The sequence below is a fragment of the Pempheris klunzingeri genome, chromosome 14, assembly GCF_042242105.1.
Source record: "Pempheris klunzingeri isolate RE-2024b chromosome 14, fPemKlu1.hap1, whole genome shotgun sequence".
Lineage (NCBI taxonomy): Eukaryota > Metazoa > Chordata > Actinopteri > Acropomatiformes > Pempheridae > Pempheris > Pempheris klunzingeri.
The window spans coordinates 14,841,621-14,861,984 of record NC_092025.1 but is presented as its reverse complement, the minus strand read 5'-3'; the positions used below and the strand labels follow the sequence as shown (position 1 = coordinate 14,861,984).

At 40.8% G+C, this 20,364-nt stretch overlaps 1 protein-coding gene across 1 annotated transcript; it reads left to right on the top strand.

Annotated features, from left to right (window-relative positions):
- Positions 1–326: 326 nt before the first annotated feature.
- Positions 327–19,746, top strand: caln2 (calneuron 2). The gene is made up of 5 exons (XM_070843939.1): positions 327–456; positions 5,092–5,235; positions 7,256–7,368; positions 15,555–15,708; positions 19,619–19,746. Exons 1-5 carry the CDS (start codon positions 339–341, stop codon positions 19,744–19,746), a joined length of 657 nt encoding a protein of 218 aa, XP_070700040.1. The 5' UTR covers positions 327–338.
- Positions 19,747–20,364: the final 618 nt, after the last annotated feature.

Below are 20,364 nucleotides of genomic sequence, written 5' to 3'. Positions count from 1 at the left end.
TGATTGTACTCTGATGGTATTTATCAGAACAATAACAGTGGAATATTTTTTTGTGACTCCATTGAATTATAATGTGATTACATAATTTGTCACTGTGATTGTGCCGTGAAGAGACAGCGGTTTCTCCCAGAAATAAACATTAGCAGAGTGGAAGGAACAATGTTCCCTTCACAGGAGATTGTTTTTCTAAAAAGGGCTCATGACTGCACTGGTAGCCAGAGTTTGAATACACATGTAGACGCAAATGCTTCTTACCTGTACTTTTCTTACTCACACACACATACATGCTCAGTTTATGCAGATTCTGTGTGTATGTGTGTGCGCTCTGCAGGGAGAAGATGCCATTCCACCACGTGCGAGCGGGCCTGCTCTATCCAGACAACTACCTGAGCAGCTCCCTGACGGAGGGCAGCGAAGCCTTCCAGCTCACCAGCATCTCCACAGAGGAGCTGGGAGGTGAGTGTGCTGACAGAGAGGGTGAGGAGGGGAGGGGGTTGAGGAGAGTTAAATGTGAGATACTAGCAATTATCGTCTCAATACTGGAACAATGCAGTTACAACGCTCCAATTCTCTGGAGGGAAAAGTTTTTCCATTTAGCCTTTTTGTCAGAGCTTGACTGGGTGCATTGGTTTCCAATTATGGTGCTTAGGAAATGAAATCAGTCACAGGACTCAGACTGAAGCAGTCCCTGACAGCAATAAAATACATATGACCAGGTCTGAATTTGGACAGCAATGTATTGATGTTGGTATGCTGATCCAAGTTTTCAATCCAATTTGCATAAAAATTGACGCCACCAGCGCTGACAAAGGACTGTTTCGATGTGGTAAATTGACTGTATCAAAGTAAAATTGCACATTGGCAATTTGAGTGATTGAGTAAGTGTTGTCTATGAAAGCAACCAAAAACATCCAAAAATCTGCACAGAGACATCCATATCCATATATATATTTATCTAATGCAGCCTTTTTAAAAGACAAGTACAGTGTGCTATTTTATATTCAACACATATGACCTTAAAGGTTTTTGGCTACAGTTAGATTCTTGAATGTGTTTTTTAACATGTATTTATTTATTTTGTAATTTACAGGTCATTCAACCAAGATGTTTAAAAATGACCGCTTCAATGAAAACTCATATGAATTGTTCATTTTTTCCACAGAGCTTTGAAGACAAAGTTATCATAACTGTTGGCCAGTGCAAAGAAAATAGTCACAAACTGCAGCTTTCCTTTAAATTGGGTTAAAGATTATCTATAAGACATCCCGAACATTCATATAACATCAAATAGCTAGGTGGTATGTAAATATAGAGTGGAGTAAAATGGGCCTCCATCTTTTGTTTTGGTTGTCTGGACAGTGCATGTAAGAGCATGAGTATAAGAAAGTAAAAAATTATAGTAGCTTTATAGGAGTAGCTCAGACATTCTCAGTTTGACATACAGAACGTGGCCAACAAAAAAAAAAAAAAAAACACCAAGTGATGCCTCTTGCCACTGTAAAAACAAGCTCAGCAGATTCCAGGAAGGCCGGAGTTACCTCTCTTATCTGCCTCGTGGGCTGCAATCGGCTCCCGGAGATGCACGACCTTTTTAGCCAGGTGGTTTGCTGGTGAATTTATGCAGCAGAAGATGAAGTTGTTGTTGTAAAACTACAAATAGCATTTAGGCTCATTGCCTGGGGTTAGTAAGCCAAGGGTTATGGACTTCCACTTCTACATGTAACCAATGAAGGCTGTCCCCAAAAGTTCCCAAAATCACTATTTTGCTTGTGTGAATATGATTGTGTCATTTAACAGGCTTGTTTAAATGTCATATAGACAGATCAAGCAAACAAGAGCCATGTTTGTTTTGGTATGAGGTCCCGGTATTTCGGTGTGACATCTAGTGGCTCTGAATCCCTTAAATATCCTTATATAGGACATTCAGATTGAGAGTTTGCTGTCTGTACAGTGTGTGATCAGTGAGTGCTACGTTTTGTGCAAGCCTGAGGAATCCTAAAGCATACTATACGTCATTACATTTGGCTCCTGATTTGAGACTATCTTGTGAAAATCATCACAAAGACTTGCAAAGAGTGCATATATCGCTGGCATGGCTTGTTTAGTGGGAAAGAAGCAGCTAATCCCTTCACTGAGTGAGGACCAAGAGCACGAGTGACTGACTGAAGCTGTTTGTTTGTGTTTATATATGTGGCCTATTGTAGTTTGCTCAAATGAGCTTTGGTATGAAGTACTTTGTTGCATAAATCTTTTAATCCATTGTCCCTCGTGCACAACTCAACCCAGTTCAGTTCGCTAAAACAGTTGTTTTAGCGAACTGAAAGCAGAGCTGGTACTGTGACTGTCTCACCATCGTTAGTTCGGTTGGCCTTTATCTGTGTGTTGTTTGTCAAGGACAGCGAGAAGGGTAAAGTTGTTTGGACCTGTGTAGAGCTATTATATAAATTGAATTTGGACTCTTAGTTTCCAGACATTATGATGAGGCATTATGTTGGCCCCGTCAGCCTCATATCCAACGCAACCAATGGGATTGTCTGATGTGGACAGAATATCCGTGATATTTGCTTCCAGCATCTGAAAACTCCTAATCCAACTTCAGAGAGATGCTGAAGGTTCTTCTAGGATCATCTGTTAGCGCAGATAGAAGGCTAGTTAATCACCCCTGTGTTGGATTGCCGCTATCCTTTTCTTTGGTTTTGAGGCATTTCATCAATCACAGGGAGAACATGTACAGTCCTGGGGGTTTAACTTCATAACACACAGCCACACACAGGCAGGGCTTCTTGCTCATTCACAAACACACATGCACACACAGGCAGCGAACAGTCATACATCACAGACCAGCTCATTCGTACCTTATTGAAAATGCACTCCTGACTGTTGAGCTGCATACAAATACATCTCACTTTGTTTTGGGAGGCCGCACATTCAACCGCATTCCCAATCCCTCGCCTCGGATTCTCACTTTACTTAGTGAGTGAGAAATAGAGGCAGTGGCACGGTGCTCAAGTCTAGTTATCAGCCGTAGGGGATATTTACAGGCTTAGATGGGGGCTGCCACTGAACTTCGGCTCTCACACAACTGACAGGGCAAAGACAGGCATTGGAGGCAGATCTGAGACGGACTTATTACACAGAGGAAGGAAGGAGCAGCATGTCAGGACGAGAATATTAATGACACACACCCTGAGAGAGACAGAGAGAGATGAACTTCATGTAAAATTCATTGTTTAAGTTAGAAAAAGGATTAGTCTGAGGGAAATTGTGATTTAAATTCCATCGTGCAGCAGGCTATTACTCTTATCGATTGTGTTTCTCCTGCAAAGATTTGCACAAATGTTGAATGCCAGCTGACATGACACCCTCTCCCACCCCTGATGTGTAGAGATCCACAGAAAAATGGAGTGGCTCGCCTGTGAAAAGAAGTTGAATGAAGACTTACAAAGTCTGCCCTGTCTCTACTGTCTTTATCAAGTTGATAAATTCGACCACCTCCACCCCTGACCAAAGCTCCGCCTTCCACCTCCACTTAGACAGTGCCAACTGATTGACAGGTAATTAGTCAGAGATTGACCAGGCTATTTTGTAAGAGGGTCCTCAGAGGTTTGAGTAATTGCACTGCACAAACTGATAGATGCCTTGAGAGGTGCGTGCGTTCACTTACAATTTCAAGTAAGAAGAAAGCCTTTTATGTGGGAGGAGAGAGCGGGAAATGCTCTTGGCAATGCTGGTGGTGATTGTGCTGCGTGGAAGGATTGGCACAGGTCCCTTGGGGTTTGTAAAATACAATAAGTATATAAAGATGTAAGAAAGACAAGGAAAGAGAGTGAGGGAGGGAGAGAGCGGGAGATCACCCTCACCTTGATTTGTCTAAAAGAAAGGATGCTGAAACCCTGTTATCAGCACCAGGGAAGCACATTTCAGCAACATCTACAGACCTGTTAAAATCTGTTAATTTCATCACATGGATTAGTCCATGGGCAGCATGGGGGTGCGGTGGTTTGCACTGTTGCCTCACAGCAAGAAGTTTACAGGTCCAAATCTGCCGGCCGGCAGGTTTGTGGTTTGAACCATGGGGCCTTCCTGTATGGAGTTTGCATGTTCTCCCCAAAGACATGCAGGTTAGGTTAATTGGTGACTCTAAATTGCCCACAGGTGTTATTGGTTGTCTATGTCTCTGTGACTGACTGGTGACCATTCAAGGGTGTGCCCTGTCTCTCACCCAGTGTCAGCTGGGATTGGCTCCAGCCCCCCCACGACCCTTAAGGATAAGCGGTATAGCAAATGGATGGATGGATGGATTAGTCCATCTCACAGTCACCATCTGAAGGCTCACTGATACATTTTGGGATTGTATGAGGTTGAGGACATGATCATATCGTATCATATAACATATCATCAACTTTTAAGTTGATATGATTAATCACTTTCTTTTAGCTTTGTATTTGGAAAGACTTCTTGAGGGAAAAGTCTGTCACTTTAGCTGCTAAATGCTCCACTAAGTTCACCAGCTAGTCACTAACTGTGTCTGTCTGTGTGTCTGTTGTTAAGTGCTGACAGGTAGCGAGTTTTTAGAGAACTGCTGCGTCTGGAAATAATGTTATGAGAGCAGTGAGACTGAACCAAAAGTTTAGGCTGGAAAACAATGAGCGGAAACTCAGCTGAAGGGAACTGCACAGTCAGGTGATAATTCTCTGTGAGTTTATGTGACCCCTTTAACATACAAGAAGTAATTTAATCCAGTGTTCATATAAACATCACGCTATGTCTGCCTTTGCTCCTGAGAGACAACAGTTATTATTCACTCCATCATAAGATCTGCAATGTAACAAGCAGTATAGACAAATAAGTGATAACAGGCATCACTCAGAAAGACAGAGATCAAACACACAGAATATCAAGCAGACAATTTGGAAAAAATATAAAAACATAAAATGCATAATATACTGTTTATGTCTAGAATTATTTCTATATTTCATAGGTTCTCTCCCAGAATGAACATTGGTCTAAACAGTAAATGTAAGTGGTCCCCAAAAGAAGACAGACAGACAGACAGTAATTTACAATGATATGCTATGTGTTGTCGTGCAGAGATCCGTGAGGCGTTTCGTGTTTTGGATCGTGATGGGAATGGTTTCATCTCCAAACAAGAGCTGGGCATGGCCATGCGCTCCCTGGGTTACATGCCCAGCGAAGTGGAGCTGGCCATCATCATGCAGAGACTGGACATGGATGGTGAGGCTCTACATAAGGACACACACTTGGGTGCATGCACAGAGCATGCACATGCAAACAGACAGAGTGGACCTTTTCCTAACCTAAATGTTGAGCTGTTTAACATATTTATATGTATAATGTTTGTTTAGAGTTTGTCTGTATTAAAAAGGATGTGTATCAGCATGAAGTATATTTTCCTTCCAAAATAATCAAGCAAGTACAAATGTTCGGTTGAATTTTAAAGTAATATAAAGGAAAGATCCTCTTAAAAATGCCAAAAGCACAGATCCTGCTTCTTTCACTTGCTTGTGACAAAGAGGGGTTTTGAGTCACAGCGTCCTTCAAAATCTTCCCTCAAAACTGTTTCTAAACTGCCGTAAGAGCAGCAGGTGGTGAATTGTCAAAAACAAATTCCCCTGGAGACAATAAAGAGGGAACCTGTCTGCTCCTGCTCCTTAAACTCCAGCTCTGCTTGTAAATTCACACAAGATTGCAATTACTCCTAAGCAGTGCCTGCATCACAAACAAGCTAGTCAATCTTTCAACTGGTTCTTATCTCCCTGCTCTTAATTCCACAGCTTGCGGTAAATATCAAAGGTCAAAGCTAAAAGCTTTTTGCTTTTGACTCCATGAGTAGTCCGACGATCTGAGAGCAGCGCTGCCGTCTGTTCTGAGGAGAGACAGATTTGCTCTTAAAATCCTCTACCTCTGACTTCTATAGTCTCGATGTCGCCGCTAATAAAGCACTGAAAGCAGTCACAGGCACAATTTAGTTCAAGATTGTCAATTATTATCAGGTGTTAGACAACCTGCGCAGTCCTTCTGATGATTAATTTTATGCCATAAAATCCCTCCTTCAGAAATCTTAATCTGCTGATCTCTGGCATTATCTTCTTATCCTCCAGCTTTTAGGCGAAGCAGTCTTAAAAATAAGATTATATTATGTTAATTTAAAGCCGTATTTTAGAGAAACTGCAGCCAGGCTTCAGAATAGAGAACTGATGCTGTTTAATACTAAAGGTCTGCAATTTCTTAGTCATTTCTTAAGTATTTCAAAGAGGTTTCCTAGAAAGATCTGTGTAATTTGGCACTAATCGTAGGGGGAAAAATAATTTCCTTAAAAATACAGCTCCATTTAAACCTTAGTAAATATTATTTAAATCTGCATTCTCCATACATGTTGAATTATATGCTTATCAGTTGACAAATGTCACATTTTTGCATGTTCAGCTGGCCTGTTGTGTACTGACTAAATAACTCATTAGCATTCATTTACTGAGAACCAGCTGAATACTGTCTTTAATTTCCCCGTAATTAGTACCAAATCACATAGTTCTATCCAAGAAACTTCTTGGAAATTATTCAGAAATTACAGACTTGCAAAATGAAGTGTTATCCTAGTACCAATACTAACACAGCAGTAATGAGATGTGTGCAGACTAATACTAATTCTTCTGATCGGCTACTCATTAACAAGCAACAAATAGAACATTAGTTAATGCTGTAAAGTGGTGGTTATATCAATATTGGCAATATCTAGTATAATAAGTCTGTGCAGGAAATCAGTTTACAAGACATGCTGTTGTAGAGATGCACACTGAGTATTAATTCCACGGGACGCTGGCTGTTGATTACAATCTCTAACAACATGCAGCAGTGGAATACATAATGCAAGCACTTACGTGTTGTGCCCTTTGAATTTAAATTTGCAAAATATTCCCTAAGTTGTCGCTTCACCGTAAAAATGAGCCCGCGATCGTTTGCACGCAGACACACACAGGCACGTACTCACACAGGTGCAGACACCTTATTTGAAAGGTGAGTTAGTGCTGATGATGCATGGGTGTTTGCCATGGATGAGAGCACATCCATCTGTTGATCTATCTCGTGGTGATTTCCTTCTCTTTTCTTTCAGTAAGCAAATAAACTTCAGCATAAAATGCATTATTTAGTTTCAGTCTGCCAGCTTTCCTGTCTGTGGATCTGATTTTCTCTTGTGCGTGTGTGCGTGTGTGTATATGTGTGTGTCTGGCCGCAGGGGATGGCCAAGTGGACTTTGAGGAGTTCATGACGATACTGGGGCCCAAGCTGCTGTCATCTGACAACAGAGAAGGATTCCTGGGCAACACCATCGACAACATCTTCTGGCAGGTGAAAGAAAAAGCTCCTCTCCCTCTTCCTACCAGCTACAGTCTATTCCTCATCACTCACAATTCTCATCATTTATCAGTTCCATCCTTTACGCCTCCTCATACTTACTCTGACTGCAGTCAGAGCAAGTCTTACACTCTTAAGCACAGCCCTAGTTTCTGCAGGGACTTTGCATAGGCACACACCTACTGAAGTGCAAAAATACACACACACACCAAAACACACTCAGGCCCCCCACCTGCTTCTTCTGTTCTCTGACAAAAACAGAGACTTTTTTCTTTCGTCTCAGGGCCTTGAAGAAAAAGAGACCTGCTGAGAATTAAGTGTGTTTCTTTATGTGAGTATGTGTATGTTTTTGGGTTTGTGTGTGTGCATGTGTGTGTCTATCATTCACACTTTTGCAGGAGGTATTACCATAATAAAGATTTCAGTGATGTGCTCCGGTATGGGGAAAATCTGAGTTTGTATGCTTTTAAGTGTCCAAACTGGGTTCATTGGTGATTAAAGCTGCAGCTCATCTACATGCTTTTGAACGTGTTTCCTTTGTTTTTGGAGTGAAAATTTACTGCTCCAGCAGCGGGTTTTTTTTTTTTTTTGCCACTTAGGTAAGGCATGCAACAATAATGAAAAGTGCACAGTTTTGAGTGTGTCTGTGTGTGTGTGTGTGTGTGTGTGTGTGTGTATGTGAGTGTGGGGGGAGTGTTTGAGTCTGAGGACGGCTGGTTGAGCAGGGTGACAGCTCCCAGGAAGCTGTTCTCTGTTTTCCTTGAGTCAAATGAGAGGAGAAACATTTAGAGGGTGACTCACTGAAATGGGGAGGTGTGTGTGTGTGTGTGTGTGTGTGTGTGTGTGTGTTTCAGGTTACACATATACATAGAGAGTCTTTGTGCTACATTTCACTGTGCAATCACTTGAGAAAATAGCATTAAAAAATCTATCTATGCCATCCACACGTCGTAAAAACAAACAAAATTAATGCAAAAAACTGCTGATTTTGATATCAAGATCAAATTATTCTAAATCGTGTGAAATAGAACACCTTTTAGAAATGAGACGCATTGCATCTATGAAGGCAGGATGGAGCAAGACCGACTACAGTGTGCCAGCCAGCATCGCTGAAAGAGACGAGAGAATAGAGAGGCGAGCTGGACAATATGTGGGGAAGGGGAGGGGGGGTTGGTGGTGGTGGTGGTGGTGATGCGGGGGGATGCCCCACATAAAGATACAGGAATATAATGGGAAAACCACAAAGGAGGAGAGTTGGGAGAAAATGAAGGAAGAGGTACAAGAGACTGAGATTCATGAAGGTCGCAGACAGTGTGCATCTCGGGGGTGATTTAAAATGTTCACCTCCCACAAAGAAAGAGACACAGACCAAAAGAAAACAGGAAGAAGAGGATGGAAAAATGAGAGGAGAGAAGCAGGAGGGGAGAGAGGGAGCGAGCAATGGAAGCGGAGAGCAAAAGAATATAGGGAGAGGGAGGTGGAGGAAGAGGAGGAGGGGGATGAAATGGTGGGAGGAAGTGTGTCTCTGAGGACTGTGAGAGCAGCGTTTTGTGTGTGTGTGTGTGTGTGTGTGTGTGCGTGTGTGTCTGTTTATATTTCACAGACCTCAGAGGGAAACAGGAAGAAAGAGAGAGTGTCATTGTATTGAAACGAGAAGGATGGAAGAGAAGGAGGCACATCATGGTGGGCCATAATGACTCAGTTCAGTATGTTCAAATAATATCCTTGCACAGTGAGATGTATAATAATTGACTTCATTGGGGAGACTGGAGTTGGCAGGTTCCGTGTGTAATTACATTTTCCTCTGTGTGTGCATTTGGGTGTGCTTGTGTTGAATATATTTTTGTAACCCCGTGACTGTGTTCTGCTTGTTTGATCCAGTGTGCTGTTGAGATATCCAAAAAACATTTCTGTTTTTTTGTTTATGTTCTACTGTGGCATGGTCTGAGTAAAACCTCAGGGAGATTTAGATATCTGCTTTAAAAAACAAAACAAAAAAAAAACCTCCTGACTCAAGTTACCACGTTTCTGCTGACTGTCAGTAAATTAGATTTGAAGCACCCAGTCTTCCATTGCAAATTAAGCTACAGTGCCTAAAGATACAAAACAACATTTTTTTTGGTCAATATCATAAAAAATGTTTATCCAAAAGGACTATATTTGCGCTGAGTGGGAGCAGGAGAAATGAAAAATGTTGTTTTCAGTGTCTAGTCTTACATTATATTCATTTGGCAGATTCTTTATGTCTTAAGGGGGAAAACACATCATGAGCAGTTTTGAGGTTCTTGCTTAAGGACACTTGACACAACATGTAGTCAGGAGAGATTGGGCCCATACAATCGATCCTATGATAAATACCCAACCCCCTCGACCACCCAAAATAGTGGCACAACAAGGACCACCAAGAAAGGGATAATGTCCGACGAGGTGTTCATTATCAGTATTTAATGGACAACGTGGAGGCAGAGAACCATTGTTGGACGGTTGCCTCTGCAGAGACCATTAATTCTTGATAATGGACACCTTGTAGGACATTATCCCGCTTATAGCATGGTCATTTAAAAAAAAAAAAATTAAGACCATTCATCTATATTTTCATGCGTTTTGCAACCAAAATCAAAAGTTTTTCACAAGCCGTAACTCTGTTTCCCCGGTAACGCCTCAGGGTCTGACTAATACCTGGATCAACCATTACCATGCCATTAGGTTGTTATGTAATGGAAACGTTGTTCAATTCTCCAATAAATAGGATGGATCATAGATATGACTTGGCAAAGGGAGATATTTCTAGTCCGCTCAGCTCATAGATTCCTTTGGCTCAGCTGTTAGCCATAAAGCTAAGCAAGATTCAATGTAAATAAAGCTGTGTACAGTTGACAATCAGTAAATATGTCACAGTATGTTTAACAACAAGACTAGCCAGCTAACCAGCTATGTCACTGTCCCCAAATCAATATCAAGATTTTTACAGACAAATGAATAGCAGTGTGTAACGTTAGTGTTGCTGCAGCCTGAAGCTGCGAGCTGAATGTGAGATGTATCACCCTACAGGATTGTTGCCCTAATTTTCCACACAGTTTATCAGTCGACAGTTTTTCAGGATAGCAGACAAAAGCTCCAGATCACTCTCACAGGCTCTCCCCTGTGAATGTGGATCATTGATGTAAACAGTTCAAAGACGTGATCGGAGAGTGATCATGTGATCCAAAGTCTCAGGGAGTTCAGAGGGGATCAGTCTTCTTCCTGCATCTTGTGTGTCTCGATCTTGTTGTGTTCAGAGGATGAGAAAGGTCCTAATTTAGAGACAGTTTGACCGGTGCTACTTAGTAGGTGTCCATTATCACCTTTAACACCCAACAGCCAATCAGAATCAAGTATTCATCCAGACCATGGTATAAAGCATGTTAAACCCCATTTACCACAGGCCTATCATCTGTAGCCGTCTTAAAGAGTAACTTAACCCCCCTTGAAAATCTTCAGTCTAGTCCTGTTTCCACTCTTAATGCTAATCTAAGCTGCTTGTCTCATGGATCAAGCTTCATACTGACAGACAGACATGGGAGTGGTATTGATCTGCTTATTTAACTCTGGGCGAGAGAGTAAAAAAGCATATAAACTAAATATTGAACTACTCATTTAATATTTGGGGAAAGTTCGTTGTAATGGTTAACTCTTCAGAGTCTCGGACCGCCCGTTGGCGTCAAAGACACAAACACAAAGAAAGCAAGCTAAACAGTTTTAATGGGAAACACAAAGGTAAAATGAAAAGTAGTAAAAAAAACGGCCATTTTACCCCAAGACTCTGGAGGGTTAAAAGAAACCAACCAAAACCACCTTTGTAAATAAGATGGAACAGTTAATATTTGTACAACTGAAAAAGGTTGCTTGCCAGAAAAACAAAAACAATTCTAAGCACTTGAACAACCTACGGCATAATTTCTTTTTTGGATGAGGATGGTCTCTCCAGGCAGCTAATCATGAAACTGAATTCCAGCATGTAAAAATCAAATAGCAGACTTTTTTAGCATCCAGTCTGCACTCATTTATTTCAAACGTCACGTTACAAAAATTAAGTCAGAGTTATATCAAGTTACACATTTATCAAACATTTCTGCCATTAACTCTTTTTTTTAATTTGAGTACATGCTAGTATCTTTTTTTATGAAATAGAGAGACTGATAAGAAGGGTGAAGGAAGCAGAATAGAGGCTCATCACTGTCTGCATCTGGTGAGACAGTCTGCAGCGTTCAAACGGATGACCAGTGATGCCAAATGTAGAGTAATTTAAAATAAACATGGTGTGTCTGACTCTATTACATAATAACTGCCATTTAGTGGATGGTTTCATCCAAAGTGCAGTCCCACAAGTGCGATTATTTTAACACTGGTGTGTAAAAAGTGGCCCAGACAGGGACTCTTTGGTACACACACACACGCACATCGACTGTGGAACATTTCGCTTCAGATTGACAAAATCTGTTGCCATTTTTAGGAATTGCCTCTCATTACATCACATACAAATGTGACTGATGCTGTTTCTTTTGATTCTAATCTGCAGATGTCTGTAGATTTCTTTGTTAAAAATAACTTATACTGCCTGCCATTTTGGTGTCCTCTGTGTGTGTGTATGTATTAGTGCACATGTACTGTTGGACACATTTGTCTTTGTGTATGCATTTTCTTTTTGGTTTTAGTACTTTGGCAAAACTTCACTTGAATTTGAAAGTGTCGCCTAACCCTGACAGCACTGCTGCCAGACGGAAAAATAGGACAAAAGGACTGTAGAATAAAAGAAACAATGCTTGCAGGCTGTCTCTCTCTGTGACTTTTTTAGAGAGGGGTCAGAAGACAAAGCAGGTGGACGACTTACGAAACAAGCGTTTGCTGTATGAGGGCAGGCAGGATTAGATGGGAGGGACAGCGTGTAAGCACCTGTTCTTCTGATTGATGTGTCCTGGCTCCTTCAGTATGCCACCGGTCACTGCTCACGGTCCCCTGCTGTTTTCCTGTCACACGCACACTCACAGGCACGCAAATACACACACATCACATATTTGAGTTCATTCATTGAAAGACAAAATACTCTGACAGCCAAACTCTCAAGTCTCTGCATCCCCCGTTCATTACTGTGTGTGTGTGTGTGTGTGTGTGTGTGCGCTTGCGTGGATGTCAATGTCCTTCAGAGAGGAGGCGGAGAAATCACTCTGGTGGTTGGTAACAGGTTGTGGCTCCTCTGTGGCTGTTCCCCTCTCAGACAGACGGACAGGAACATTGTACATTCTCCGTGCTCCTGCTCTGAGCTGTCATGTTGTCTGTCCTGCGACTGCAGTCCAAAGAGTTGTTCCTCTATTTTCCAGCATCTATTCAAAGCACAGTTTTGGCAAGAAGGAGAGCAGAAATCAGGCAGCTCAGGCCCTCCAACGGCTGCTGCCCCTCCCTGTTTCTCTGCCCTGGAGTGCCATGCAATGTTGCATGAGTCAGAGCAGTTAAAGGTCCAATCTGTATTTTTGTTTGACCACATAAATCTCACGTATTGGCATATATGTGATGAAGTTGAGAAATAAACAAAAATCGTCATTAATGAAAAGGTTGCAGCAGTGGTTGCAAACATCACTGATGCAGACAAACCTTAAACCTTAAATATGACTTCAGTTGTTGTGTAGAGCCTTTCCATGTTTAAACACCAGCTTCCAGTCCTCACATTTTTGGTGTGCCTATGTTTGCCTTTGAATTGTGATTTTTCTTTCACTCTGGCTAAGGTGCTTACAACTAATGACCCCGTAATTTGGGATCTTATTTGTTGTCTCTTTCTATCTTTGCCTTCTCCTGTCTCTTTTGCTATTCAAAAAAGCCTCAGAGAAAACAAGCCACTTCAAAAATAAAAGAAAATGTTGTTTAAGATTGATCTAAGTTCACCAAATTTTGAATAATATTGATTCCATGCTGTTTTGGGTTGTTCTTCTATCTTAGCTAATAAATAGATACTCTATTTACGTTTGTGTGTGTGTGTGTGTGTGTGTGTGTGTGTAGTGAGAGGGGGAAGAGGCACAAATAGAAAACTAGGTAGGAGTGATTTAATGAGTGTATTTGCCTGTATGTGTGTGAAAAATTATTTTTCTATTTACTGCAATGTCCCAGGCTTGCTGTTAATGTTGTGTGTGTTTGTGTTGGTTTTTCTTCCTGTGTGAGTGTGTGTGTGTGTTTGTATGTGTCTGTGTATGTGTGTGTGTATGGATCCACATGCGTGTTTCCATAATTACAGTGTTTCCATAATTACAGTGTAAATCACCTGAAAAGGAGGCATGAAAGGTTAGATTGGAATCAATAATCATTTGTAGAGCTGTTCAGCGGAATATCAAAGCACACTGACACAGAAATGGAAAAAACATTAATATCAATATTCCAAGTTCAGCGCGTTTTCACGTGTGTATGTGTTTCATGTTTGTGTTAGATGGTACCACAACTCTGAATTATTGCATTAGTATCTTAGTTATGTTCCACTGATTGCTATGTTGCAATGTATTACAGAGAAAATCGATTCTAATATTTGTCATACTAGTACCAAAACAATACCTGAGTTTTCTTACCGATACCAAAGCAAGACTTTTTTTTTGATACCTCACTATGAAAAATATTTCCTACAAAACCATTTTATTCAAATGCTTTAAATTTGTTTGTCTGGTTAAAGGAGTAGTGTGACATTATGGCAAATACACTAATTAGATTTCTTGCTGAGAGTTAGATGAAATCATTGATATCACTTTCTTATGTGTCACTTAAATATGAAGCTACAGTCAATAGATGTTTATCTTAGCTTAGCATTAAGACACCCCCCCCCATAAAACCACAACTTGTTTTTATACTTTGATTTTTGTCCAGATTAAACTAACATGATGAAACATGTTAATTAGTGAGCTTTAAATGTGCTGGTAGGTGGATTGTGTTACTGATGGGCAGAGCCTGGCAAGCCGTTTCCCCCTGTTTCTAGTCACTATTCTAAACTAAGGCAACAGACGTATTTAGTGGACAGGTATGAGAGTGGTAGCATTTTTTCATCTTCCACCATGCTCAGCAAGACAGGGAATAAGCATGCCAAACCATTCGTTTTAAGAATACGTAAACCAAACTAAATTCAGTCGGCAAGCCCAATGTTGGGTTTGATACCCAGTCTTAGTAGTGCGATTTCTAACCTCTCATCCGCTAGTTCTGCTTTGGTAAACACTATCTGTTGTTTTGCCTGAGGAGGTTCAGCATGAAATATGCTGTTTGTAGCATTTAGCTAACATGGCAATAAAGCATGAGCAGGATCATAATTTCCTATAGTTGAAGTGAGCATCCCCTCTTCACCATCACAAGTCTTTTACGTCTCTGCCATCATTGTCTGCCAGTTCTATCTTCTCCATCTGTGTCTCCCACTGCTTCTTTCATCTCAGTTTTCTCTGACCTCACCATACTTTCCTATTTTCATCATCTTGCACTATCTCTCTCTTCCTCTCCCAATCAACCCCCTATTTTCTTCCTCTTTGCCTCCTCTGCCTCAGTATGTCCATCTGTTGTGCTAAACCAAGCGACTGATTGTGTTTGAGGCTGTCAGTGAGGTAAATAATCTAGACATAGATGCTAGTGGGTTTCAGGCTGGCGTGTGCATGTGCGTCTATGGATTGCAGGGGGGGATCTGCTGGGGGGGACAGGAAGGACGTGACGCTTTGGAAGGGCATACAGGGAATAGGACAGAGGTTAAGATTCAGACTTCAACTCAGTGATTGGACCCAACTCTAACCCATAAATCATTTTAAACATGTACATGCACGCACAGCTGAGAACACAACCACCAACAAGTAAATGTGCTGGTAATTCAGTTTTAAATTGATACATCCATTAAGCCAGTTGTGCTTGTATAGTTTTATCCACTTATATCAATGCACCCACACACACACAGGTTTGCATACTGATTCAGGCAGCCAAAAATAGCACCAGTGATGCATAGGCAAACATGCTGCCATTACATTACAACCAGCGCCTTCTCTGCTTACATCCTGTGTCTGCACATTACACAATTAGATAATATAACATACATTCATACATGCCATACTCATTCCTATGTTCTAAATTTATGTGCCCTCGTGAAGCCAGTTTGTGGATGACTGTGTCTCGGCATTGACTGCCGTGTGCCCCTGCAGTTTGACATGCAGCAGCTGTCTCTGGATGAGCTGAAGCAGGTGCTGTTCCACGCCTTCCGGGACCACCTGACAATGAAGGACATAGAGAACATCATCATCACCGAGGAGGAGAGCCTCAACGAAACCTCAGGGAACTGCCCTGAGTATGAGGGAGGTGAGGAAGCCGCTTCTTGCTGTTATAAATACCTGCACTTAGAAAAAGTAATTTTGCTCTGTAATTCTTATCAACACTGAGCTACATGAATTTCTCCATGACCAAAGCATTCTGCTGATATTAGTCTACGTAACTAATTGTATGCTTAGTCAAACTATTTAAGGAATCATTTGGCATTTTCAGAAATACACTTATTTTTCTTTTTGTTGAGAGTCAGATGAGAAAAATCGATACCTCTCTTGTATCTGCACACTATGTTAGAGCCAAAAGGCAATTCGCTGTGTTATGCTTGGCAATAGCTGGTGTTACTCTGATTGATGTTTTGCTGCCTTTAAATGGAGCTCCTGAACTTGTGTTTACAACATGGGAAGTTGTTTACACAATATGCTCGGCGTTCAAATGGTTAAGAAATGCCAGAACACTGTTGCTGGGCAACACTGCTAGGCAACATGGTTGCCGAGAGACTCCTCGTTGTTGTCATCCAGTAGGCTAACAGTTTAGCTAGCTTGCAAGAGGGTAACGAAACATTAATGGAGGAAATGTGTGACTAGACATAAAACTCCATATGGTTAATATTACAATTTAACGTACCATCCACTAAATAATTAATTTCCATGAGCTCCACCATTTCTGAGAATGTCAACAACTTTTCCCAACTGTGAACTTGGAGCTTTCAGAAAATGACATTACATTATTATAAAAAAAACATTATGTTTACTACTCCTAGCAACTGCTCAACTTTGAAAATGGTGTCCATGGATACATCACTTGCTACTGATTGATTAGAGCAAAACAAAACAATGATGATGACATCGCTGAATGGATGGAGCGTTATCAGGCTAGAAAGGAAACAGCTTGGTGGCTCTCTGTGAAGTTCAAACATACGTCCACCAGCAGCTTTAAAGCTTGGTTGATACTCTAATCTAACTCTCGGCAAGAAAGCAAATAACTTTTCCCAAAGTGTTAAACTATCTATAAAAATTCATATGTAGCATACAAATTCAAAACTCTGTTGCTGCCTCCAGCAGTGGTCTGTGTTATAAAATCCCTCTTGATGTGACGAAAGGTCAACACAGTCACTTAATCTACCACAGGAGTAACATTTTAAGAAGGAAAGAAGAAGAAAGGTTAAGAAATGTGAGTTTGCACAGCGACAGGAGGAAACTCATTCTGAAATCTTTGTTCTGTTGGAAAAGTGGAAAGACAAAGTTTTAGTGTATTACAAAAAATAGTAACACTTTTATAGACACACAGTTTTAAAAGACTTACTTGGCTAAATTCAAGGTGAAATCCTTCATTTTTTATATCTGCCTCTATACCAACATGAATATCCTCTACAGAAGTTTTATCTGTAAGGTTGTGATCCTCAGAGAAAGGTCACGAATGGTGAGGAATATATTCAATGAAGCAGATGTAATATTTAAATGATCAAATGTATGTAGCCTCAAGGTAAAGCATATATTTCTTTAAGTTTCAAAGCCACAGGAACCACAGGGTTGATGGACTGCTGAGTGCACAAGTGAAACACGGACTGTATTCTTCTTGAGACATGAGACAAAGTTACATTGCTTGAGGGAGAAGAGGGAAGCAAAAGCCTAAATTTGACCCCATGTTAGTTATGGTACAAAGCTAGAAATTGCCTTTCTGCTGTGAAACATCCACAAGCTAGACTAGGACAAAGGTAACGACAGATCAAACGTGCTAGAAAACTTGGAAAGTCTTAATGAATCCATTGGGTACCGGCCTACAGTCTCAGGGAGGCTGAAAAAGAGACAGCCGGGAGGAAATGGAGAAACTTAGCGGAGAAGGGACAGTGAAGGAGGAGATAAGAGGCTAAAGAGGGGATCAGGGAACTGCTGGCTTGGCACTCTATTTCACAAAGTTTCTGGTGTTGAGGGAAGGGCGTGACATGGAGTTAGGAACAGAAATAAGAACAGTAGAAAGAGAAGTAGGCCGCGGAGGAGAGGGGGTAACAGAAAGATGAAGAGGTACAGAGACTCTCTTGTGAAAAACAGACATATGACTCCCCAAATTCAACCCCCTACCGACATCTTTAACTTCCCTTTCATGCCTGCTTCCTTCCAATCTTCTTCATGTCCGGTGGGACTTCAGCGCCTTTCACAGACCCTCTTAGATCCACAACTCAGAGCTCTGACTTGATTTATTGATACGTTGTGTGATTCTTACAAACTGAGACAAGGGGGCTGACAGAGAGGAAACTTTTGGTTGTGGCTCTTGTTATACAGCGTGCTGGAGGACACATCTGTCTCAACTACTCTTACTTTCAGTCTCCAGAGATTATGTCTTTGGGGGGAAGACGGCCTTTCAGGCCACACAGACAGGTTGCAGAACAAAAGTGCTATCTCACTCCTCTTGCTTTTGTTTTGCTGCAGCATAGAGAGTATCATAATCAGTTTGTGTATGTGTATGTATCCATCATTTTTACATTGGAGACACTTCCACTGATGATCTGGGTCACAGAAATAAGCTGCAACACAGCAACTAGAAATATTTGCTTACTTATTTTCAACCATTTTTGTTTGGGAGGTGCAATTTAAGGAACAGGTTAAAATTCCTTCACTATACATGAATCTATTCTGAATCAGATTATGGAAATTTCTGTAAAGTTTAACAATCATTCTACAAAGTTTTAAGTCTAAACTTCCACGGACTCCTTTTTAATGTTACATTCTTATACACAGCCATGCACAAGAAACATTTATGTACTGAAATAATCATATTATTCATAGAATCTTGTTTGGACATAATGTTTTTATTTGATAATAATAATAATACATTTTATTTATAGGCGCCTTTCAAGGCACTCAAGGACACCTTACAACACACAGTTAAAAACAAACAGTGAAAAAGCAAGTTAAAAAGTCAAAAAATTTAAAAAACCAAGGGGTGGGAGATCTGCAGAGTGATGTTACAGTGAGTAGGCTTGTTTAAACAGGTGGGTTTTGAGGTGAGATTTGAAGATGGTCAAAGTGTTGATGTTCCTGATGTCCGGTGGGAGGGAGTTCCAGAGGCGGGGGGCAGAGTGGCTAAAGGCTCTGGACCCCATGGTGGTCATACGGGCAGGAGGGATCGTGAGGTTGATGGAGGATGATGATCTGAGAGTCCAGCTGGGTGTGTTTATGTGGAGGAGTTCAGTCAGGTATGGAGGGGCGAGGTTATGGAGGGCTTTGAAGGTTAGGAGGATTACTTAATGCTGTGATCCAACACTTTAAGGAAATGCAATTGTTTTCTTGTTGACAGTCTTGTGCCTGTCTAAATATGAAGCTCGTGCAGGCGTTGGTTAGCTTGTCTTAGCATAAAGACTGGATACAGAGAGATAGCTAGCCTGGCTCCGTCCAAAGAATCTGCCTTTCAAATCTATCAGCACTAATTATCACTCACCAATTAACACGTTATATCTTGTTTGTTCAAACCATTCAAAGATATGTGCTGGACTATGTCTTGGCATGGAGTCGTTTGCACGAATTAAATGTGAGAGAAATAATGTGTGACTATAGTGAGCATTACCGGAGCTAGCAGCAAGTTTTGTTACATTTGTTTTATGCTAAATTATGCTTACTGTCTTCCAGCTTTAGCTCCACACAGACGTGTACAGACAAGTATTATCAATCTGCTTTTCTAATTCTCCACATGAAAGCATAAGCAAATTTTCCAAAATGTCGGACTATTCCTTTAAAGTTGCATTATTATTATTATTATTATTATTGTTGTTGTTGTTGTTGTTATTGTTATCATTATTATTATTATCATTATATTGAAGTCAATAAGCTAACTAATCACCATCACATGAGAGGCACAAACTGGGAATAAAGAAACTTTGAAACTCCTGTGTTATCGGATCTGTACTCTAGTCTCTTAATTCTTTTCTCTCCTCTTTCACTCCTCACAGTCCATCCTAAGAAGAAGAATCGGCAGACGTGTGTCAGGAAAAGCCTGATCTGCGCCTTCGCTATGGCTTTCATCATCAGTGTCATGCTTATCGCAGCCAATCAGATGTTGCGGAACGGCATGGAGTAACCAATTGCACTGTGAGCATGGGGAGTGGACAGAACAGCCATGACCTCACATCTTGTCTTTGCAGCCAAAGCTGGACCAGCCACAACCCAAGCACTTCTCTAAACAATCAGTTGAGTTTTTTTTTTTTTTTAAGTTTAATTTGAACTTACCTTGTAGAAGCCGACAATGTGAGTGAAATGAAGATATATTTGTTTTGCATTGAAGATGTCGCCATGTAGAGTTACTGGACTTACCGGTCATGTACCTGAACTGGAGAAGAATTATGTTTTTATATAAATGGTGAAAATAAATAGTGAGCTTTATTTTACTGTTTTCAAGACCAAGACCACCCTTTAACCTTGATTTTCTAATTACCGAAAATGTGTATCAGGTGCTTTGAGCCATTCCTAATTTCAAAAACAAACAGTGGTTGTTATGGACAACTGCATATTTACCCTAGAGAAGTTGCATTGAATGTGAACTGAATGAATGTGGGCATTGAATGTTGGGCTCAGTATATAAATGCATAGTAAATCCCTCACATCTCATAGAATCGTCTGTAAACATCACACTTTTTTGTCAACATCCTTGGCTCAGTCCACTAATCTTGCGGCACATGGAGTCTTTATGTGTATCTAC